This window comes from Eleutherodactylus coqui, chromosome 1 (assembly GCF_035609145.1).
Source record: "Eleutherodactylus coqui strain aEleCoq1 chromosome 1, aEleCoq1.hap1, whole genome shotgun sequence".
Taxonomy (NCBI): Eukaryota; Metazoa; Chordata; class Amphibia; order Anura; family Eleutherodactylidae; genus Eleutherodactylus; species Eleutherodactylus coqui.
Window position 1 is genome coordinate 224225928 of NC_089837.1, and position 24536 is coordinate 224250463.

Sequence of the window (24536 nt, forward strand, 5' to 3'; positions counted from 1 at the left end):
ATTCGGTAGCCAATCATCTGCAGTTATCACTGTGGGTTGGGCGAGGTAACGGCCACTGAGTCCCGAGGTCTGCGGGACACCTGACGGAGGTCGCTGCAGTCGCCGGTGAGGTATATATATATACGGGCACCTGTAGAGGCTGGTGGATGGACGCTGTGTTATGAGTGAGCCGTACATTGTACACAGAGGTCGGTGATCATGGAAATACCGGCTTAGTTCTGCTGTGTTCTCACGCAGGGTGATGTTACCGTATGACGCGGCGGAGGCAGGCGACTTTTTTATTACTTTTTTTTTTCTAATCAAGAATAACTTTACTTCTCTGGAACAGCCAGAATGACGTCACGCTCCGGGGCTACTACACGTTGTCTGACATAGCAGTGCCTACTAGTTTGTCCTTAAAGTGACAGTCACCACATTTAGGGCTCCTTCACATGAACATATTGTTACAGCGTATTACACATGTGGGTTTTGCGCACATAATACTCCTTACCAATCTGTCTGATTTTTCACATGGGTCTTTTTTTTACATTCACACAGACAGCCCAAAAAAGACGATTGCAGCACGTACTATTGGACAAAAATAGCAGGAGTACACGGCGGGGTCCCCTACATTGTGTGCGCCCCAGAATATCAGGTACGACTTTAAATTTGTCATATTTCTGGTATAACGACATTGCTAAAGGGTCACCCAACTGTCCATCAGCTGCCGCTCAGGATACTGGGAAAGCTATACTCCTCCATACTGTATTTGTAATCTCTCCTTCCTCCCTCTGATGTGCATTTGGCTTCATGATGGCTATAAAATTAGCCAGTGACAGGGGGATATTAATTACCCCCTGCCAGGGAGGTTTGACACCTCCGGTATTCCTCAGGGATGTCTTGGCTCCAAGAATCAAATCAGAAGACAATCTCTTAATAAGGATTACTGGTCGTGTGAAGTTCTTAGCCTGACATGAATTATATTTTCGAAATAGGGTGGGCCAGCCGATTAAAACACAAATTGAGGGATGGGCCCAGAACACCCCCAAATGTTGTATCCGTGTACCTGGCTATAATATACGTGTCCTGCTTTATATCGCTGAACAGGTAAAATCATGACCAGGAATAGGCCGGGCAGATATTCCCAATCGAAGGGTCTCTTGTGGAGATCCTCCTCGATCTCTCTGCAGCATTTGACACTGGTGACCACAAACTCCTCCTCAGTATGCCTCGCTCCATTGGCCTAAAGGATACTGCTCTCTCCTGGTTCTCTTCCTACCTATCTGACCGCTCTTTCAGCGTCTCCTTTGCTGGCTCTACCTCTCCTTCTCTTCCCCTTGCTGTTGGGGTCTCCCAGGGCTCGGTCCTCGGCCCCCTCCTTTTCTCTATCTACACAGCCTCTGTTGGACAAACCATCAGGAGATTTGGCCTCCAATACCAGCTGTATGCTGACGACTCCCAGCTATACACCTCTTCCGGTGACATCTCTGCACCTTTCTGCCAAAACATCACTGTCTGTCGGCTGTCTCTAACACTATGTCTTCTCTCTACCTAAAACTAAACCTCTCTAAAACTGACTTACTGGTATTTCCACCCTCCACTAACTGACCTCATCCTGACATCTCCATCTCAGTGTCTTGGGGTCATATTTGACTCCGATCTCTCCTTTACCCCCTACATCCAATCTCTGGCCCGAACATGTCATCTGCACCTCAAGAACATCGCAAGAATCCACTGTTTTCTCACTGTGGACACGCTAAAAACACTTACTGTTGCCCTCATCCACTCCCGGCTCGATTATTGCAACTCGTTGCTGATCGGCCTCCCCTGCACCAGACTCTACCCTCTCCAATCCATCCTGAATGCGGCAGCCAGGCTCATCTTCCTGTCCAGCCGCTACTCGGACGCCTCTGCTCTGTGCCGGTCACTGCACTGGCTACCCATCAAATACAGAATACAATTTAAACTCACTACCTTCATCCACAAAGCCCTCCACAGCGCAGCGCCCCCTTATATCGCCTCCCTCATCTCAATCCATCACCCAGCCCGGGCTCTCCGCTCTGCTAACGAAACCAGACTGCGTGCCTCTTTAATTCGAACTTCTCATTCCCGCCTCCAAGACTTCTCCAGAGCAGCACCAGCCCTCTGGAACGCACTACCAAAGGCTACCCGGGCAATCCAGGACTTGCAGAACTTCAGGCGTGCTCTAAAAGCGCACCTCTTCAGGGAGGCATACTGCATACCCTAAACAAACCCCTCTGTACTCCGCCTGATAACATGCTCCCTGACCTACTGACTGCAATCCCTGCTAGCCATCATAAACCGCTCCTGCAGTCACACCGTTTCTGCCGTCACACGGCTAAATGTCTGACCATTGTCTATGTGTATAGAATCCCTCACTCTCCACCTCGCCATACCGTGCACATCTCCAGCCCCTTTACCTTCTGTATCACCCCACTATTCGTAGAATGTAAGCTCGTTGGAGCAGGATCCGCACCCCTACTGTTTCCATCAACTGATTACTATGTAACCGTGGTTCTGTAATTTTGTACTTTTGTCTTTCTGTATCCCTCCTGTCTATGTAAGCGCTGTGGAATATGTTGGCGCTATACAAATAAAGTTGTTTTTTATTATTATTATTATTATTATTATTATATGGCCAAAATGGGGAATTATGGTTTTTCAGAGGTTGTCTGCGTCTAACCCACCCCTCCATAAATTACCTCAGTGGGGGCGGGGGAAGGTGTGTTCTGGGGAATCCTTTATACTTCAGAGATACGCTATGACATGAGGCTTTCCCATTTGCTTCAGTGACTCCACATGAACAGGACCTTGGGCCAAATATCTGCCCAAGGCCGCCTGCAGACGTATTCCTGGCGGGAATCTCGCGGTTTGGCCACAGCAAAAAAACGCAAGATTTACGCCAAGAAAGCACTGCTTCAAAACCCGTGGCACTTAGCTTTTCTGTTGCAATAAAGTGCATTTCAAGGCATCTTTTTGCACACGGTGTGAGGGAGGCCTTAGTGGAGTGAAATGAAAAAAAACCAAATTCCGCCACCTTTGGGTGCGTCTTATTTCTACAGCATACACACTGCAACCAAAATGACCTGATAACTTTATTATATGGGTCAATATGATTACTACAATACCAAATTTATTTATTTTTAAAGATATTTAATTTTTTAAAATTATTTTCTGCCGCCATGTTCTGAGCGCATAATTTCTTAAATTTTCTTTGGAAACATAGCTGGTTTTGCAGGGTGTCCTGTAGTTTCTGTTGTTACCATTCTGGAGTACATACGACTTTTTGATTGCTTTTTATTACATTTTTTTCTTCGAGACAGGATGACCGAAAAAGCACAATTCTAGCTTTTTTTTTTTCTTTTCCCAGACGACGTTCACCATGTGGGGTAATTAATGCGTTACTTTGATAGATCGGACTTTCTTTTACTATAAATATGGCAAAAGGTAAATAATTAGTAAACCTCTTTTAAACCTATTTTTACTTTTTTTGCCTTGATTGCGCCTGCAGCGTGATGTAATGCCATAGCATTACATTATGCTGCTATCGGACAGGCAATTTATCAAGCCGCCCCAAGAGCATGGCCTGATAGGCATTCTGCTATGATAGCCCATTGGCCTTTCTCTGGACCTTGGAACGTCAGCCGGGGGATTTAAATGCCGCTGTCAGAATTGACGGAGGCATTTAAAAGGTTAACAGCTCCAATTAGCTGCGCAGCTTATTGGAGCTATTGCTGGTGGGTGCCGGTTGTATGAAGAGAGATCGCCCCACTATCTATCTTCATACATACCTCAACGCTGCAGGATGTAACTGTACGTCCTATGGGGTAGGGGGTTAAACGAATCTTTCCTTAAATTACAAAATCTGATAAACAATTATCTACTGGTGTGCTCCTGCTATATGTCGGTTGCACCACACAACCATTATATTGTCGTTATACGAAAACACATGTCTGATATTAGTAATGGCTACCTAAAACATGGCATCTTCACACACGCAGCACTAGCACACAATTGCGATTTTTGAATACTTCACCCTCATGGCCCCTGGAAAAGTCCCTAGAACTACCATTGAGGGCTTCTTCACACCGGCGATCGCAGTGTTGCTCATGAGGTATCTGAGTGTCAGCGATGCTTTTTCTTGCGTGATTTTCTCTCACTATTTGCTCACGTTTTTCTCGTGATGGACAATAGTCTCCAATATTAAAGCCGCATCGCATGAAAATTGCAAGGTCATGCTTTGTGATGCAATAAAAAGGAGGCCGCATATGGAAATATGGGAGATTTTAAAAAAAGCGAAACGCAGAAAGATAGGGCGATGCTGCGATTGACTTTTTTTTTCCTCACTCCACATCACATCAGTGAAAAAAATCACTAATGGGAATGAAGCCACTGAAAATCACTCACTCTCGCATCGCTCAAAAAACACGCATTTTTATCGCCCGTGTGAAGGAGCCCTAAGGCCTCATGTCCACGGGGAAAATCAGACCCGCCGCGGATACTCTATGCAGAATCCCGCAGCGGGTCCCTCCTTTCCCGGGGACATGAGGCTGAAAATAAAAATAAACTTACCTTTCCGGACGCTGCGGATCTTCCCTCCATCGCGGTCGGATCTTCTTTCTTTGGCCCGGCGGATGTGCTCAGCGCGCATGCGCCAGGCACTCCATTTTTTTTCTTTCTTTGACTCCTGCTCTCCCGCGCTGGAGAGCAGAAATTCAGGTACGGGTGTTCCGCGGATCCGGACGGCTTCCATAGGCTCCAATAGAAGCCTGCGGGAGCAGTCCCCGCGGGAGACCCGCACTTAAATGGAGCATGCTGCAGGTGTTTTCCCGCAGACGCAATCCGCGCCTCAGGGGAAAATGACATCCGCAGGTATTCAACTACCTGCGGGTGTCCAATGCATCTCTATGGGGCGCGGATCCGCGTGCGGGAAAAACGCTGCGGATTTTAAATCACATTTTCCCCGTGGACATGAGGCCTAACAGGTCTGAGGTGTTGGAAAGGTGTGAGATGTTTGGATCTTTACACTAAACACCCTGAAATTAATGGGCCTAAATGACAGTCATGAAAATATGAGGACGTAATCATGTTGTACTCCTTATATTCTGTAAGTCCTTTACACCCCAGTATTTTATAGTATTTGCAGACTTTCATATCATATCCTGACTTTAATATTCCATTTCATGTACATGTGCTTCATTTTTTATTTATCACACATCTTCAGTCTGTAATTGATTATGCTCATAATAGTTTTATTTCATCACAATTTCATTATTGCTATACCAATGAGTTAATTTCTATATTAATTGGGTGGTGGTAATTTGTGAACTTATAGCTTACAAGCCATGCCTATGTATGCCCATTTTATGTTCCTTTTAACAGCCATCAATTTTATTTACTGTGCCCATCAAAATTCATTTTATTAACTTCTACTGTCCTGATCAATGAATTCATCTACCAGACATTACTTGGCATTATAGCTATAGATTACATTTCATGTATCATTTATGTTAAGAATTATTTTTACCACTGATATCTATCATTTCTAATTTATTAGTCTTACCACCATCCATTTATGAATGGTTGCTCTTATTACCAATCTATTAAATCTTTCCCCCTTCTCCATATATTTTACATTATCTTAAACCAATGGGGTGGACATTTCATATTATTTACCCTCAGCTAGGGCCGGTATTAAGTCTGCGTCGGAACCTCCAGCTCAAAATACTGGAAGAAAAAGCACTGCATCTGTTATAAGGAACACCTCACATTGATTCCTGTCCAGTAAAATTATCAGGGTACTGGTGTATCTTGGCTCCACCATAAAAATGGGTGGAGACCTGGGATTGTGCTGTGGGGGGTATAGGGTATGCCCACAGCTGCTGATTGGCTGGGCTGTGCGACATTTTCCTGTCTCAGCTTCAAGCAGCTTCCCCGCCAGCCTCCCTGCAATGGGACCGACTGTAATTGTGTTGCCGCTGGCCTCCCTGAAATATAGTGCAGCGTCCCATAGGGAGACCTGACATATGTGGGGAGCTGGGAGGATAAAGTGCTGACGTGTCACAGTGGCACTTATCAGACTCCTTCCCGGAGGGACACACGCAGCCAAGGCCAGAGTAACACTGCAGGCCACCTGGGACAGCCCTAGGATAGGGAATGCCCATTAAGCAGGATAATAGGGGTTGTAGTTGTCATGGGTGACGCCACTGTTCCTACACACACCGGTATTGCCCTTGGCGAAAAATAAACTCCGTGTAAGACAGTTTCTTGGTACCACAGATCCCTAGGAACGGTTAGAGCCTGGTAAACTTTACTTGGAAACTTAGTACAATTATAACAAGGCAGTTACCTTTCGCAGGTAAAAGGCTAGTCTTCAGAATTCGGTACCTCCACACAGCTCTCACAAGCTAAAAGATGCACGTGTGTGAACAGAGATTATTATCTTGCAGTAGCTCCACCCAGTTTTGAAGACACGTGGGTGTGACAATTAAAGTGTGTACCTCTACGTGGTGATCTAGACTCCAGACGGTCGCGTAGGAAACTTAGACAGTGAAGTAGTACCTCTGCAGTGGCCTTGAAGAAATAGTTACTTACAAGTGTTCTTTCTCCTTCTGCGACTCGCTCCATTAACATCCAATCATACATCGTACGGGAAATCTCTCCTTCTCCATGCTTTAGTACATGAGGACTAAAGGTGTCTCCTTGTACCTAGACCTCCTGAGCAGCAACCCTCCTGATGACATGGACCAGAGACTTTCCCGCTCTCAATCATTCTTATTTATACCCTCTCTCATACCACATGACATGACAGACTTCATACATTTACATGCAGGCTTTGGATTTTAATAAACATTTAACCCTTCTAGAGCTGCAGCTGTGCAACAGAGATACTGGAAATAGCCAGACAGTGCATCAACATAAGACAAACATGTATGACACTCATGGAGGGGACCAGGATGATGTACTGGGTCACTACAATGGCATGCCGTCCCCATGCCCCAGAAGGCGGCCCCGCTCTCTGTCTTAGCACAGTTGCCGAAGAGGAGACTAACAGCGGGCGGCAGCCGGGGGCACAGACCGTCTGGGCAGAGTGAGGGATCGCGGGCGCCTGTAGAGGAAACTGACAGCGGCAGCTGGGGAGGACACTGACAGCGCGACCGGAAGCACGGAGGGGAGGACAGCGCCGGGGGAGAGTGAGGGAGTGCGGCACCGCCACATGTCATGGGGAAAACACAGTGACAGCGAGGGTTGGAGGAGCGGAGTGACAGCAGAGGTGCGAGCGGGGACGCCAGGGCAGAGGGAGTCGATAGACAGCCCACTGCGGCTGACAGTCACAGCGGCCCAGGGAGCACAGCAGCAGAGTCGGCATGGCAGATGGGAGGCGAGACACTGACAGCAGCGTCTTCGGCAGGGGAGATGAGAGCACTGTTGTGGGTGTCAAGCTCTCCCCTGCAACTCAACCAGGCCAACACATATCTCCACCCATTCTTCCGGTGGAGACAAAATACATCAGTGCTAATTATTAGTCCCGTGACCACAGGTACACATGTAGTATTCTATGCAGCATACTTTGTATTATATGAAGATAATTGGAAAAGCTTATCATTATATAATTTTGCATCCATTTATTCTAGTTCTAGTAGCCTATGCTTTGATGTATATCTATTTGTATGTATTGTTACCATTATTTCTATTAGAATGGAACTTCAATTAATTTTCTCACACGATATTGATTAATTTATTATTCATCAGACATATTGTACATGAATATATGTGTACCGTGTTCCATGTCCCATTACGCCCTATATGAATATTTTCTGCATTTTTGCACTAATTCCTGTTCATTCAACTCTTCTCTCTCCTCTTTAACCAAGTGCTTATTTACTTGATGAGGATCCTTCATTTATGTTTATGTAAGATTTTATTTTTGCTCAACCCTGTGCGTTACTAATTTACTATTTTTTTTATATTTAATATTTGCTCCCCTACCTACCTTCCTCTTTTTATCGACCTATAGTCTATCTTCAGCCTAACTGATGAAGAGGCTCCCCACCTTGAAACACATATTATTGCTGATTTTTCTTTAATATAAACTTTTCTACTACACCCATTTTTTTTGCAAGAGTTCTACTTTGCAGGTAGCGACAAGTAGTGTTCTGCATTGCAATTTCCTCCCTCCACTTGGGATGAGGCTCCACCTGGTTGACAGCAATTCCTTACCACCTCCACTTATGCTTTCCACTTCAGGCACCTACTTGGGCTTGCTGCGCCCATCTCTCTAGTCCTGGCATCCTGCGTAAAGGACGCAGTGAATATGCATGCTGCGTTTTTACTCCATCCTATAGACTCTAATGGGCTATTTCAGTCTGTAAATTCCGCAAACGAAGATAGGACATGCTACATTTTTTTATTTTTTCCACGAACGATTGGTGTGCAAAAAGCACTCATCATGTTTTTTAAAAAATACTGACAAATTGCACCCCTATGAATGTAGGTATTGCGCTTGGCAACGTGCAATTTCAAAAATGTCTCGCATAACTTTGGGAAAGTAGCGATCCTCAGACGCAGCGGAGGATTACGGAGTGTTCCCCAATGGGAAACCTCGCATCGCACTTGCGTGCACCTAGCACGTGGTGCGATGCTGTTTCAGCCCCATCGAAAACAATGGGTAATGCAAGGGCATGCCCAACAATAGGACATGTCACAATTTTCTTTTTTCCCACATTGTGGTGCAATGCAATGCGGGAAATAGTCACTCATGCGTATGACCCAATTCAGTAAATATTTGAAAACTGGCGCCGTACTTCATCGAAATTAACAGAATGCTGCAGATTCCACTTCGGATTTGGGTGTGAAGTCTGCAGCAAAACTACGGCTTGTGTAGAAGGTTAAATGTGCCAAGATGTCATCCATTTTTTTTTTTATATCTTGTGATCTTTCTATGTCATTTGATGTACAGGTTCAATCAAGCATGGATGCCAAGTCTGTTGTTACCCATCTGAGGAACCTGGCCTCCGACCCACAGAACAGATTCAGTATTGTGAGGGACAGGAGTTGCCTGGCAGGTCTGATCCTTTTCCTCAGTCACCAGGACTTGCATGTGGTTGAAGCTGCTCTTCAGGTAAGACATGAAGCGAAAGGTTTTATAGTACACATCGGAACCACCACAGATGAGTATCTCTGTACTAGGCGTCTTTTAAGGTCAGTAGGGGGCTTCTATGTTGCTCGTACTGAGATGAATGTTGAAAAATCACCACAATGATTCTAACATCTACTCATCTGTGCTAATGGAGCAGTGGAGCTCCGTGGCGAGAGATTGGAGATCAGAGCCAGTGTAGACTTCATAAAGAAGACATTACATAAGATCTAAAAGGGAACCTGCCACTTGCCTAAAGCACCATAAACTAACTTGTGCTGTTAGGGCAGGTGACAGGGAGCCAGGTGATGTATTTTTCATTTTCACCCGCTTCCTGGTTTCCGCAATGCCTGCCTGTACAGTCTGCTCATTGACTTGCTCCTATGCAAGTCTATGAGAAAGCATGTGTGACAGGACTCTGAAAAAAATCAGATTTTTGAAGACTTCAGCAGCGGGCAATGTGGGAACTAGGAACAGGATGAGTATAAAAATTTACAATGCCTGGCTTCCTGTCAAGTTGTCTTACAGCATCATAAATTAGCCTATAGTGCTTTAGGCAGGTGACCTAATATAGAAATTACTGGGGGTTTGTTATTAGCTACTTTGTATCTACTTCCCTAATATTATGGAATTTGATTCTCGGCATTTAGGCTGCCTGTCCACAAAAAGGACAGAATATCGCTAGTGATATTCCACTGCAGGGAAGGAGGGGGGAGCACTACAAGGTCTCGTGATGAGCCTATATTAATGACTAGCTGGCATACTTTGTCTTGCCCGAATTCATTTGATATAGGTGTTTGTGGTGTTTGCACAAATAATTTTCTGAAGTCAAGGTTACTTTAGAGTAACAGAGGAATAAAATATGCATACACATAGGAGTGTTAGATTCTCCTCAGGCTGCATGTACCGATGTCCCTCTACAGAATGTGCCACCCCTGCCACTCTCCTCCTTTAGGATATAAAGAATGCTCGAGCCAAATTTCACGCTTGTACAACACCAAGAAATTACATTACAGAGGGGTGCACTAATAGAGTTGTGACCCCTTTACTTTTTTTATTTAGGACCTAAAGAATGGTCGTGCCAAATTTCATGTTTGTACGAAATCGGGAAGTTACATTACATAGGGGTGCCTATACTTTTGCAATTAGCATTGAATAATCGATTTGTGACCCCTTTACTTTTCCTATTTAAGACCTAAAGAATGGTTGTGCCAAATTTCATGTTTGCATGACACAGGGAAGTTAGAGAATGACATTAGGTACATTACATAGGGGTGTCAATACTTTTGCACTTAGCATTGAATTTTCAAGTTGTGACCTCTTAAGTTTTCCTATTTAAAACCTAAAGAATGCTCGTGCCAAATTTCATGTTTGTACGACATGGGGAAGTTAGAGAATTGGTGGCAAGTCAGTCAGTGAGGGCTTTCACCTTTTTATATATAGATAGATAGGTAGATAGGCTCACCGCAGCATGCCACGATTTTAATCATGTGAGCGGAAAAACACTATGATTCTCCGCTCTTGAGCAGTAGGCTGCGCTTTCCATAGTTCTCCTATGGAAAGTGTGTCCTGCGAGCTCCGCCTGCGATTTTTGCCGCGGATCTCGCAATGACACCTCGCCCGTGAACCTTACCCAACCTGCTCACTTTCACAAATAAGAGCAAATTTAGTATATATATCCCAAGCTTTTAATTTCTTGTGGTGTTTTTGCTTCCTTTAATAGACTATTCACTACTTATCTGAAAATCCTAACCACTGTGAAGTAATGAGGCGTGAGCTTGGTATGATGGCTAGTCTGGAGAACATTAAGAACAGGTAAAGTGATCTTATTGCTAAGTCTCTTTTTAGAATTGTTTTAAACAGTGATTTGAGTATTTGTATGTATTGATGACTACACGATTGAGGCCACAACTTGTGAGCATACACCAAGCCTAAAGGCCAGTTTCCCACAAGCATATTATATAGTCCAACCATGGTTCTACAGACCCAAACTCGGAGCATCATAAATTCCTATGATTCTCTGAGTTCCGGTCAGTAGACCCATATTTGACTTGTGTGAAACTGACCTTGGTAGAAATAGGATAGTTTTGAATGCTACTTTCTTCATGACCAACAAAAAGCATTACTAGATTGTAATGTTAGTGACATACGCAGTGCTATTCCTATCATGGTGATGAACACCACAAAAGAACTCGTCAGCCCCCATTATAACCATCTGACGCCTTTGGTGTGGCAAATTTGGCACTTTTGTCATTAGCAATTTTCTGCTCCTGACGAGAAATGGCAACACAGATGTGAACTCAGTCTTAGACAACCCTGTCTCCTCGATGATGGGTTTTTATCTCCTGAGGAAAGTTTAGTTTTTTCTGAAAGCCAGTTTGGCCTGTCTTATTACTGTCATTAATTTCTAATTACTCCTTGCACAAATTTATTTGATCTATAGTTGAACGATTCTCTACTAGAAAGGAAACTGGGTTATATCTGCTGAATGGCCACTTTACTAATCACCCATCTAGTGCCACGTTGGAGCTGTTTGGGTTTCATAACTGCAGCAATTCAATATGGCTTAGATACCATAAGATGTGGAAATCGTTCTGCAGGAATATTGTTACATGTGGACAGGGGAGCTTCTTGTAGTTGCCGCAGATTAGGTAGAGGTACTGACCTACTCTAAGTACCTGAAAAGAAGGGTTCAGCGATTCATGTGGCTTGTGCCAATTCCTGACTGTCTAATCAGCATGGTGTAACAGAGATTTGGATTCATCTGATGAGGTGATGTACTCTTCTGCTCAGTGATCCAATTTTTGTGCTCTTTTGCCCACTGGAGTCTCTCTTACGCAACAATGACAATCAAACTGGTCATCTGGTGTTATAGCCCATCCAAGCCAAAAAACAATGAGCTGTGCATTTCACCAAATACGTTGGAGCACCTGTACTCAGTGGACTTGACTGTGCACTGCCTTTTCACAAAACCGAAAACTTGCTTATTTGTTTTTTTGGGTTTTTTTGCTGCACTCAGGGGTCACATGTTTAGTTTTTGTACAAGGAAGCTGCCATTATAAAAGTGCTGGTGTCTCTAATAAATTGGCCATCAGTGTATGTTCTACACTAAAAGATCTAGGATGTAGAACTGGCATCACTACCTACACAAGCTATGCAGTGTGTGACTATAACATATCTTCAAGTTCTTTGCATTATTTTGTTGGCATGTTGGAAAGAAAATAGCTAATCCTATAATAATGATAGCGAGCCTTTTTAATATTGGCCAGTCTGTATTGTTTACAATAAAAAGCAAAATTGGAACAAAGCTAACCTCTGATATGTTTTACTTGTTTGTTTCTTCAGTGACTTCAGCAACAGAATCAAGCTACTTGCCCAGCGGATTTATATGTCACTAAATGAGCCATTTCCATTGCATACACCTGAAGCAAAGAACAAGCAAAACCTTCAGTTTTTCATTTCAAGTGCAAACAAAACAGCAAAAACCGTAACACTCCATATCCATGGGCTTGATGATCTGGTAAGAGTGATGTGCTGATCTGGACATTTTCAGCACAGAACGTACTATAGCTTGGCTGGATTTGGCAAAATAACTAATTATGTAAAAGTTAATTTTCTTTTATTTTTTTTTCTCTTATTCTGTAATATTTTTTTAAACATATTTTTGTAACTTTTTTTTTTATTTTTACCATTTCTGCCCACATGACCTCATATAAGACCTTCATTCACATTGTATTATTTTTTTCTTCATACTTTTCCACTGTAGATGAAGTATCCATAGGAGCCCCAGTTACCATGGAGAACATCTCCCTATAGTGACATCAGTCACTAACAGAGCTGAGCAGGGTCTGTTAGGACCCTGCAGCTCTGTGGTAATAGGGCGCTTCCGGCAGTCACGTAATCACCAGGTCGCATAGTGGAAGCAATACTTTCACTTTTGCTCTTTAGTACATAGTACTTGTTGAGTGTTATGTAGAATGCAAAGCAGAAGGCAGAAGTGGTTAAAAACCCGCTTCCCCTGTCTCCTCAGCTGTGATTAACAGCTGAGGACCCAACCTGCTTCTGCTTGATTGCAGGATCAGAGGCTTTAATCCTGCACAGTACTTCTACTGTAGGCCAGGATCAAGCGCCGTTTATATTTACTGCCCTTGGTGCTTAAGGGGTTAAAGTCAAGCTTTTATATTCGATTAGCAACAATTGTTTAAAGTCATGCTGTATTACCTATGTCCTTGGCAGTAAAATGATTAATGCATTTTTCGTCCGTATCATTGGGGGCCACAGCCTAGACCATGGGATATAGCCACTGCCCTAGGAGGCGACACTAAGCAAAAAAGTGTTAGCTCCTCCCCCCTGGCTATATCCCCCCTGCAGGCACTCAGCTAATTAGTCTTTAGCTTAGTGTCTGCTAGGAGGCAGACGTGGCTATTCGCGGGAATCCGGGGAGTCGGGGCTTTTCCCTGGCTCTACTGGCCTCCCGGGGGAGACGCAGGCAGGGGGTGTCTCCACCACTTCTGCGGCGTCTCGCCCAGGGAAGAAAAAGGGGCCCGACCGTGCAATGCGCATTGGCGTCGGTTACCTGCCAGCCATAGGGCTCCCCCTCCCTAGAGTAGCGCACGGTCTGACTAGTGACGCATAGGGGGCAGCACTGCTGGAGACAGGTCGACGTGCGGACTGGCTGTGGCTTCCCTGACACGACGCAAGGTACCTCAGGGCGGACGTAATGGAGCAGAACGGACATCAGGATGGCAGCAGCAGCTCTCCCGGCAGCAGGGGTAGGAGCACGGCATGCTAGCGGGGCGCTGGCTGGGCAGGACACTCCCGGGCGCGGTGCTCCGGGGGGCGGGGCGCCGACGCTGGGCCGGAAAACGTCACTTCCGGGTCGTGGGCGGACTTCCAGGGCAAGCCACGCCCCCCTCCGACCGCGGCAGACTTAAAAGAAGCAGCCAGGCAGAGGAATGGCCGCTCTCAGCAGCAAGACACTTCGTTTGTCTGGCACTACTGAGCCCAGCACTGTGCGCAGTTCTCAGCTCGCAGCACACAGCAGCATCCAGCCCTTATACGGCCCTGCAGACTTTTTGCTACAGAGTGAGCACCCGGACAGCAGCAGCACCTTCTGTAACGGGCACCAGCAGCTGTAGCAGCACCACAGCAGTTTCTGCCACACACCTGCCGGGTCACCAGCGCTACTATCTCCGTGTGGTGGACCCACGTCGACTCCTGACGGCCTTCAAGCTTCAGGACCAGAGGCTCCAGCTGGATCAGGGGAACCGCTAAAACAGCTGCTAGACCGGGTAAGCCCTGCCAAGGCAGCACTTTGCGGTGTCTCCCCTCCCCTGTCCCCCCTGCAGGTACTCCTGTGGCAGTACGTAGCATCCCCATCTACCCGGGGGTTTCCTGTTTGCCATGTCTGACCCTAGATCAGAGGGTTCCAGCCCGGCCAAGGGGAGGGTGAAACATTACGCTTGCACAGCTTGCAGCGTTAAGTTTGCCTGCGGTCAAGTCGACCCCCGCTGCGCTAAGTGTACCACGGCACGCGCGGTTCCAGGGATCCCGGTGCCCCCCGCTGCCCCTGTGGAGCCAGGGCCCGAACCCCAATGGGCGAGGTCCTTGGCCGCTGCCGTCTCCGGCCTGGCCACATCTTCTGCGGCGATTTTACGCCGGTTAGAATCCAGCTCGGAAGTTTCCTCTTCAGAATATGCGCGCGGGAGGGCACGCAAAAGAAGGAGGTCCCGCAGCAGCAAGGACACCTCCCGTAAATCTCGCCATACCAGGAGGTCGTCTAGACCCTCCAAGTCCAGGCGGTCCAGAGACTCTCATGGTTGCCATGGGTCCAGGGAGTCCGTCCATACTTACCACAGGTCAAGGCAGTGGGTCAGAAGACGATGAACGCTCCTCGGTCTCGTCTGCTTCTGATCTGGACGATGAACAGGTTTCGCGGCTGGCGAGCCTAATGGACAGCCTAGTAATAGCTGTAAGAGAAACACTCCAAGTAACAGAGGAACCAGTAGAGACGACTCCTTCCACGGTGTCGTTTAGACGGCAGAGGAGATCGCGACAGGTCTTTCCAGACCATCAGGATTTCGCGGACGTCCTTAATAAACAATGGCAGAACCCTGACAAAAAATTTAGGCAACCTGGGAAAACTTGGGAAGTTACATACCCATTCCCAGGAAGTCTGAAAAAGGGTTGGGCGGTACCCCCGGTAGTCGATCCACCAGTGTCACGGCTATCTAGAGGCACGGCGTTGCCAACAGCCAAAGTGGCAACCCTGGCTAATCCTCAAGACAGAAAACTGGATACATTGACAAAATCAGTGTTTCAGGCTACGGGCACCGCCCTGCAGCCGATCTTCGCGGCCGCATGGGTCAGTAAAGCGTCCATAGCCTGGGCTAAACAGCTGCGGAAAGACATTCTGGCAGACGCTCCACCTAGTGAACTACTGGAAACAACAGACACTATCATACAAGCGAACAAGTTCGTATGCGCAGCAGAGCTAGATGCAGCTAAGTTCGTGGCTCGAGCGTCCGCCGCATCTGTCGCGGCAAGGCGAACCCTCTGGCTAAAGAACTGGTCGGCCGATTCAGCGTCCAAGATGGTCCTAACAAAGTTGTCATTTGAGGGAAATAGGCTCTTTGGGCCTAAATTAGATGACTTGATAAAGGACGCCACAGGCGGCAAAAGCACGTCATTGCCACAAATTCCAACCAGAAAGGAAAAGGTTCCATTGAAGAGGAAAACGTTTTTTAGGTCCTTTCGGCGTTTTTCGTCCCGTTCTGGGTCAGGGCAGTGGTCCCAATCTAGGAGGACCCCGACAGACGCAAGGAAGGGTCCAACCTTCAAGACGAGACAAGCATGGCGATCTCGACCTGGAACATCTAAGGCGGCGGGATCAAAGAACGCGGCATGAGGTGCCACCCCCACCCATTGTCACCAGGGTGGGGGGCAGGCTCTCCCAATTTCGGGAGAGATGGTGGAGTCGCGTGAGCGACAAGTGGGTGCAGGAGATCGTGGCATCCGGGTACGCGATCGAATTCGTGACTCTGCCACTGAATTCGTTTCGCAAGTCCAGAGTGCCTGCCACCCCAGAAGGAGTAGCCAACCTACAATTGGCAGTGGAAAATCTTCTGGCACAGGGAGTGGTAAAACCAGTGCCAGGGGCGCAAGAGAAACAAGGGTTCTACTCAAATCTTTTTCTAGTGCCCAAAAAAGATGGCATGGTCAGGCCAGTACTGGATTTAACCCATTCCCGCTGCAGGGCGTAAGTTTACGTCCTGGGAGCGGGGTACTTCCCGCAACAGGGCGTAAACTTACGTCCTGGAGATAGCGCGGGATCACATATGATCCAGCGCTATCCCGCAGCGGGAGCCGGCTGTCAGTCACAGCCGGCGTCTCGCTGCAACAGCGGGGGGACATCGGAGATGCGCCCGCCACTGTTAACCCCTTCCCTGCCGCGATCTAAGTCGGCTCCCTCTGTGTCTCCGGCCGGAACTCGCGATGTCATCGCGAGAGCCCGGCCTGTCACCATGGCAACAGGACGCCAGACACTGGCGTCCTGTATTGCCTATGCCTGAGATCGCTGTATGAGCGATAAGGCATGGGAGAGCAGTAGCTCTGCCATGCCTTATGACAGCGATCATCAGGGCAGTGGTTAAAGTCCCTCAGAGGGACACAAACAGTGTAAAAAAAAAAGAAAGATTTAAAAAATGAATAAAAAAAAATGTAAAAAGAAAGAGTAAAAAAACCATTTTTTATGCTTTTTCTCAGATTAGCATAAAAAAAGGTAAAAAAAAAAAAAAACCCACATATTTGGTATTGTCGTGTCCATAACGATGCGTACAATAAGTTGCACATGCTTTTGACTGTGCACGGAAAAAAACGCTAAAAAAAAAAGCTAAAAAACTGAGGCAAAATGCTCATTTTTAGCATTTTGCCTCACTAAAAACGCAATAAAAGTGATCAAAAAAGCCGTATGTACGCCAAAATGGTACCAATAAAATCTACAGGTTGTCTCGCAAAAAATAAGCCCTCATAGAGCTCCATACATCGAAAAATAAAAAAGTTATAGGACTTTGAATGCAGCAATTTAGAATAGAAAAAAGATTTCCAAAAAAAAGGGTTTTTATTGCAGAAAAGTGGGAAAACCTAAAAAAAATGTTAGAATTTTGGTATCGTTGTAACCGTACCGGTCTGCAGAAAAAATGGAAAGTCTCATTTATGCTGCATGATTAACGGTGTAAAAAAAAATAAAAAAATCTATGGCAGAATTGATGCGTTTTCTCTCTCTGCTATCATTAAAAAAAAAATAAAAAATTTTACAATATAGTCTATGTACCCAAAATTGGCATCGATAAAAACTACAGTTCGCCACGCAAAAAACAAGCCCTCATACGGCCGCGTCGACGGAAAAATAAAAAAGTTATGGCTTTTGATAAACGGAGAAGAAAATCCGCCAAAAATTGTTGCGTCCTTAAGCCCAAAATAGGCCATGTCATGAAGGGGTTAAGGAGATTGAATCAATTCATCAAAACAAAGCATTTCCGGATGGAGTCGATCAAATCCGTGATAGCCTCCTTGCAGCCAGGGGAATTCTTGTCCTCAATAGACATCAAGGACGCCTACCTCCATATTCCGATTCGGGAAGCACACCAAAAATTCCTTCGTTTCGAGACGCAGGGAAGGCATTTTCAATTCACGGCTCTGCCATTCGGTCTGTCAACTTCCCCAAGAGTATTTACGAAAGTACTAGCAGCAGTGATGGCACTACTCCATGCAAAAGGCATAGCGGCCATACCTGGACGATGTGCTAGTAAAAGCACCGTCACGGGACGGCAACATCAGGAGTTTACGTGTCACAATGGAAACTTTAGAAGAATTTGGCTGGATATTAAACCGCGAAAAATCGTGCCTAATACCAGCACAACGGTTGGAGTTCTTAGGCATGATATTCGACACCAGCCAGCACCGAGTTCTACTACCTCAAACAAAGGTAGACAAGCTTCTACACGGTATTCGGTCTCTAATGCAGAAGAGAACGCTAACCATCAGACACTGTATGAGTATTCTGGGCCAGATGGTAGTAGCCTTCGAGGCGGTCCCCTTTGCCCAGTTCCGGTCAAGGATATTACAACATCTGATATTGTCCCGCTGGAACAGGTCCACACTGACCCTGGAACAACAAATCCGGATAACCCCTCAAGTCCAGGATGCGTTGAAGTGGTGGTTGAAACCTGGGAGGCTTCAGGCGAGACGGCCTTTGGGCCCAAAACGATGGGTAGTATTGACGACGGACGCCAGCCACTCAGGCTGGGGCGGAACACTGGGGGGCCAGTCTGTTCAGAGAGTTTGGTCTCAGAGAGAAACAAGGTTGCACATCAACATCCTAGAATTACGGGCCATTTACCTGACTCTCCTGCACTTTGGGTCCAGTCTCAAGAAGAAGGATGTGCGCATCCAGACGGACAACACCACAGCTGTGGCCTATGTCAACCGTCAAGGGGGCACACGGAGCGCGTCAGTAATGAACGAAGTAGCTTGCATACTGACGTGGGCGGAGAATCATCTGAGCTCAATGTCAGCAGTCTACATTCCCGGAGTAGACAACTGGGTGGCTACCTAAGTCGGGAAACGGTGGATCCCGGCGAATGGGGGTTGCACCCAGAAGTATTCCGGACGATATGTCTGAAATGGGGTACACCGGACGTGGACCTCATGGCGTCCAGACTGAATTACAAGATTCTTCCATTTGTGGCCCGAGCACGGGATCCGCAAGCGGCGGCAACAGACGCACTGACCATCCCGTGGGGAGGATACAAACTCCTGTACGTATTTCCACCAATCCCTCTCATATCAAGAATCCTAGGGAAAATCAAACAGGAAGGGCGACCAGCGATATTAATAGCGCCAGATTGGCCAAGAAGAAGCTGGTACGCGACCATCATAGAAATGTTGACCGACACACCATGGCACCTACCGGATCGAAGAGACCTGCTATCCCAAGGGCCTTTGCTACACCCGGATTCCAGGTCTCTACATTTGACGGCCTGGCCGTTGAGACCGAGGTGTTAAGAAGAAAAGGTTACTCGGAGAAGGTGATTCAGACAATGATACGGGCCAGGAAACCAGCCTCGTCGGCTATTTATTACAGAGTCTGGAAGCGTTTCTTCACCTGGTGTGAGGAGCGGCGAGTGCAGCCGATGCAATTTTCGGTGGCCAGAATACTGGCATTCCTACAATCGGGTCTCGAAATAGGATTAAGGGTAGGCTCGCTAAGGGGACAGGTGTCAGCACTGACGGTGCTGTTTCAGAGGCCAATCGCAAACAGAATGGCTGTGCGTACATTCCTACAGGGAGTCGCCCATACGACACCCCCGTTGAAACCCCCGGTTCAAGCATGGGATCTTAATCTCGTGTTGGAGGCTATGACAGACCAACCGTTTGAGCCGCTGAAAGAGATTCCTATGCGACTACTGACCTGGAAGGTAGTATTCCTCGTCGCTATTACCTCTATTCGTAGGGTCTCGGAGCTGGCGGCCTTGTCTATACAGACCCCCTATATGACTTTCCACCAAGATAAAGTGGTACTGAGACCATCACCAGAGTTTCTACCGAAAGTAGTCTCGGAGTTTCACATCAATGAAGAAATTGTCTTGCCTTCCTTCTGTCCAACGCCAGTATACACGAGGGAAAAAATGCTGCACCACCTGGACTTGGTGAGGGCGTTGAAGATTTATGTAAAAAAAACCAAAGAATTCTGTAAAACTGACACCCTCTTCGTGATTCCGGAGGGGCTCGGCAGCCTCAAAGGTCACCCTATCTAAGTGGATAAGGTCCTTGATAACAGAGGCGTATCGCACCTCAGGACGCACGCCACCATTTCGGGTTACGGCCCACTCCACACGGGCGGTTCGGTACGGAGCCTCGGCGCTTCAGGTGTGTAAGGCAGCCACCTGGACTTCCTTACATACGTTTTCAAAGTTTTATAAGGGCCACATATCTGCATCATCGGACGCCGCGCTCGGCCGGAAGATCTTGCAGGCGGCGGTCCTTTGACCACACGGTCAAACTTTAAATGCCCACCCAATATATATATTTTTTTTTTCGGTACTGCTTGTGGACGTCCCATGGTCTAGGCTGTGGCCCCCAATGATACGGACGAGAAACAGGTATTTTTGGTATAACTTACCGTAAAATCTCTTTCTCGTCACGTTCATTGGGGGCCACAGCACCCACCCCTTGTTATTTAAGCGGTTGCTGGAACTTTCTGTTCTTTGGTCATTGTTTGGCAGAGAATTATGCCAAAGTATGTATTTTGGTATGTATAAAACATAATATGTATAATCGTACTCCCACTGGCTTTCCTACTGCTTGCAGACAGACTAATTAGCTGAGTGCCTGCAGGGGGGATATAGCCAGGGGGAGGAGCTAACACTTTTTTGCTTAGTGTCGCCTCCTAGGGCAGTGGCTATATCCCATGGTCTAGGCTATGGCCCCCAATGAACGTGACGAGAAAGAGATTTTACGGTAAGTTATACCAAAAATATCTGTTTTACCAATTATTAGCCTTCATCTTATGATCTTTTTTCGTATAAAGGAGCGACTTCTTTGAACAAATTACCTTGCAGCCATTCTTATTGTGCACGCTTTAAATTACAGGAAAGAAAATCCCTATGTGAAGAGGCATTGTTGAAGGTGAAAGGCGTCATCAGCTTTACGTTTCAGCTAGCAATCAGGAGGTGCACTGTGCGAGTAAAGCCAGACCTGGCAACAGAGGTAGGAACAAGTGAAACCACTCACTTCCAAATTCCTATGTATTTTAGTAGCACAAATACAAAGTTCCCCTGGATTTCAATAGAGACAGGGTCCTCATACAAGGCAAAGTATTTATTAGGAAAAGCTGTCAGATCTCTTGACATGTCTATTTATTAAGGCGGTTCTCCAAATCTTTGGAGGAAGAAAAAGCACTGAATCTTATAACCAAAAAATAGCATGCTATGAATGAGGGTGGATTCAGACGACCGTATATCGGCTCCGTTTTCACGCTGAGCCGATATATGGTGTCCTTGTCTGCAGAGGAGTGGGGGAGGATGGAAGAACCCGGAGCAGGAACTGAGCTCCCGCCCCTTGCCATTATTTGCAATGGGAGGGGCGGGACAGGGGCAGAACTAAGCGGTGAGACTTAGCTCCGCCCCCATCTTGCCCCCTCCTATTGCAAATAGTGGCAAGAGGCAGAGAGGGGGCGGGAGCTCAGTTCCTGCTCCTGGCTCTTCCATCCCCTCCCACTGCAGACAAGGACACCGTATATTGGTTTGGCGTGAAAACCGAGACGATATACGGTCGTCTGAATCCACCCTTAGAGTGAAAAAAAAAACAGAGGTATTGGTGCACCATGTTGCGGCTATCGACTCGAAGGAGAGTGAACTCATGCTGATGTATTATTACTGATCTCCAATTGTATTGACTGCCTTTGCATATCAGACAATGAGGAATGGACATACAATTGTATGCTTATAGCCCTTTTACACAGGCCAGCAGTCGGGTAAATGACTGCATGAGCACTGGTATCGCCACTAAGGTCGCTAGCGCTCGTGCAGAGCGTTTACACTAATAGACTGGATCGCAGGCTTCTCGCTCAGCGATTCACCTTCTAAGTGAAGCGGGGAGCATTTACACAGAATGACAAGCCCATGATCCAGCAATGGTCTTTAAGCTAACTGAAAGTCAGCGATAAAAACCTGTGAACGAAAAGTGAGCGATTTTTGTGCATTTACACTGCAGATTCGTTCATTTGAACAAATTTTGAGCAGTAATCGTCCTGTGTAAATGGCCCATTACCTAGGTGTCTGAAGAAGAGATCTGTAAAACGCGTTAACTGCTGGTGTGTAATGAGGCTCATTTTAATTAATGGCTTCGACTTCACTTTCATTTGAGTCGATAACTGCCAACAGGTTGTACTAGTACCTCCATTTTTAAAATTCTTGTTAAAAACTGTATCCAATGTTAACATGACCGTTGTTTGATCAACATACTGGACTAGCAGCACCTACTCTTCACCGCTTCTATTACATCTGCTAGACCAAAGCACAGTAGTCTGCTTACTCTACTGTACATTCACCTTTGAAGGTGCTCTTCCCTGCTCTCTCCTTTTTTTTTTTTTTATGTTTTTTTTTTCTTTTGCTTCATACAAAAAAAATGAAACCCAGTACTCGCCATGCCACTCTTTTGGTGCTCCAGTGCAAGTGCTCTGTCAGTCGGCTAACACTTCGGCCGGTGTTGATGTGTCGAAGTAGCATGTGGTCACTGAGCAATGATGCCATTAGTGCAGCAGGTAGCCACTAAATGGCTGCAGCAGTCTTAAACCACTTCGGCACATCAACACTGCCAGCTTGTAAACAAAGAAGTGGGTTAAAGGCCCATTTACACAGGATGAATGTCGGGCAAACGATACCCAACACTCGTTCCTGTGCGTACTTGCTCCCATGCTGCTGCACAGGAGTGAGTATCGCTGCCTCGCACAGAGTGGCCAGGGCAGCTGGAGGAGATCTCACTCCTTGCTCTCCCCTGCCCCTCTCCATTCACTTAACACAGCGGCCGTTCAGTACTGCATAAAATCCTGAATGATGATCGTTCAGTGTAAAAAGCTGCCGTTCAGTACTGAACGGCCGCTATGTTAAGTGAATGGAGAGGGGCGGGGAAGAGCGAGGAGTGAAATCTCCAGCTGTCGCGTCGGAGAGCCAGCAATACTTGCTCCTGTGCAGCAGTACAGGAGCGAGTACACGCAGGGACGAGTGTCGGGCATCGTTTATTCAAAATTTGTCCCGTGTAAATGGGCCTTAAGTCTTTTTGATAACATTGCAACTTCTGCTGATGTGAAAGTCTGGCGGGATGGCTTTGTAATCATAGTAATCATGTTAATGCTTTGCCTCATCTAGTGTGTGAGTACAAAATTAAATGCAATAAGCCCTGCAATATCCCTCTAGTTTCTGTTTACTTATGGTTTACATTGTTGTTTACAGTGTTTAACATCCGCAATTGCAAAAACAAAAGTATTGAAGGTGCAGCAGGTGCTAAATAATGAATGTGGAAAAGAGGTATGCACTGTCATAACTTTTATTTTTTTTTAACTTTTACATCAAAGGCGTTTTTTTCCCAGCATTTAATATGACTTCACAACTGCTCTGTACTTCCTGGTTGCGTCTGACCAGGACATGTATAGAAAATGTATCCCAGAAATGGGAAAAAGTCCCAAAAATTCCTTCGCACTCAATTGGTAACAGGAACAAGTTACCACAAAGCTAATTAGCATAACAATTTATTTGCTCATACAGACATATAAAAATTCTTTATAGCAACGCGTTTCGGCACCAGCAAGTGCCTTTTTCAAGCTTAGTGAATGCATACAGTTAAAACATTTAAATAGCTACACAATTTACAGCCTTCAGCTGTCTATTCCTGTGGCATGGAGGTGCCGCTTGATGACCTGGTTGGGTTGCAGCGCATCATGTGATCCGCTACAGTGGTAGTGTGGTGCTAGCGTGCATTCCACTAGACGTGCGGTGTCGTAATGACTGTTGGTGTATATATAAATAGAAAAACTCTATCTATGGTATATTTGTGCAACCTTTGCCTGCTACGGAAACCACAAGTGCACAATTTGTACCAGAAAACTGGCGGACTTCCAATGAGACTAAGCACAGGAAGAGTTGACTCCTCCTACCAGCTGTACCCCTCCTGTAGCCATTCAAGTAAATAAAACATTAAATCTTGTTATTTGTATAGCACCAACTTATTCTGCAGCACTTTCAAGTAATTTATCTATTACACCCCACCCCTGGGTAGTTTTCTTTGGCTGTACTGCTTTATGGGGACTTCTGATTGTTTCTTCAGGCCCAGTGATTGTTTCATGGTGCCATGTCCGTTTTCACTTACAGTATAGCGCTACTCTGATCGCCTCCCTTTCCAGCCTGTCCGCACCCTTTTGGTCACCTTCCCCCTCTATCGCCTGTGATAGATTTTCATTCTACGCCCCCAGGGAATTTTTTTGCTTCTCCATCATCCAGACTATCCCAGTACCTTCAAGCCATTCAAGATTTCCTCAACCAATGCGTCCTCGTCCTTGTTCCTTCTTACTAATATTTTACTGGATTTTACTCCAACCTTTTCATGGTCCCCAAGAAGGACGGATTGATTCGCCTGGTCATAGATCTGAAGCTCCTCAACCACTGCGTCAAAGTATGTCACTTTCATATGGCATCCATCCAGGCAGTGATTGCTTATATGGAGAAGGGGGAATGCCTTTCGTCGATAGACATGAAAAATGCCTATATTCACATCCTGATTTGTCAGTCCCACCAGCGTTTTCTTCGTTTCACAGTCCAATCGAATCCTTTCCAATTTGTCACCT

At 46.3% G+C, this 24536-nt stretch overlaps 1 protein-coding gene across 5 annotated transcripts in view; it reads left to right on the forward strand.

Moving 5' to 3' along the window:
* Window positions 1-29: 29 nt before the first annotated feature.
* The window catches only part of LOC136631574 (armadillo repeat-containing protein 1-like), a 29720-nt gene continuing 5213 nt past the window's right edge, over window positions 30-24536 (forward strand). The window contains exons 1-7 of one of the 5 annotated variants that reach the window (XM_066605865.1): window positions 30-110; window positions 538-634; window positions 8960-9121; window positions 10860-10951; window positions 12482-12656; window positions 20789-20905; window positions 23149-23223. In XM_066605865.1, coding sequence (XP_066461962.1) covers window positions 8972-9121; window positions 10860-10951; window positions 12482-12656; window positions 20789-20905; window positions 23149-23223 — 609 coding nt within the window. In that variant the 5' untranslated portion in view covers window positions 30-110; window positions 538-634; window positions 8960-8971. Of the gene's footprint in view, window positions 111-139; window positions 189-537; window positions 635-8959; window positions 9122-10859; window positions 10952-12481; window positions 12657-20788; window positions 20906-23148; window positions 23224-24536 lie in introns of those variants that run through there. The other 4 variants (XM_066605871.1, XM_066605879.1, XM_066605857.1 and 1 more) reach the window with 4 other exon arrangements.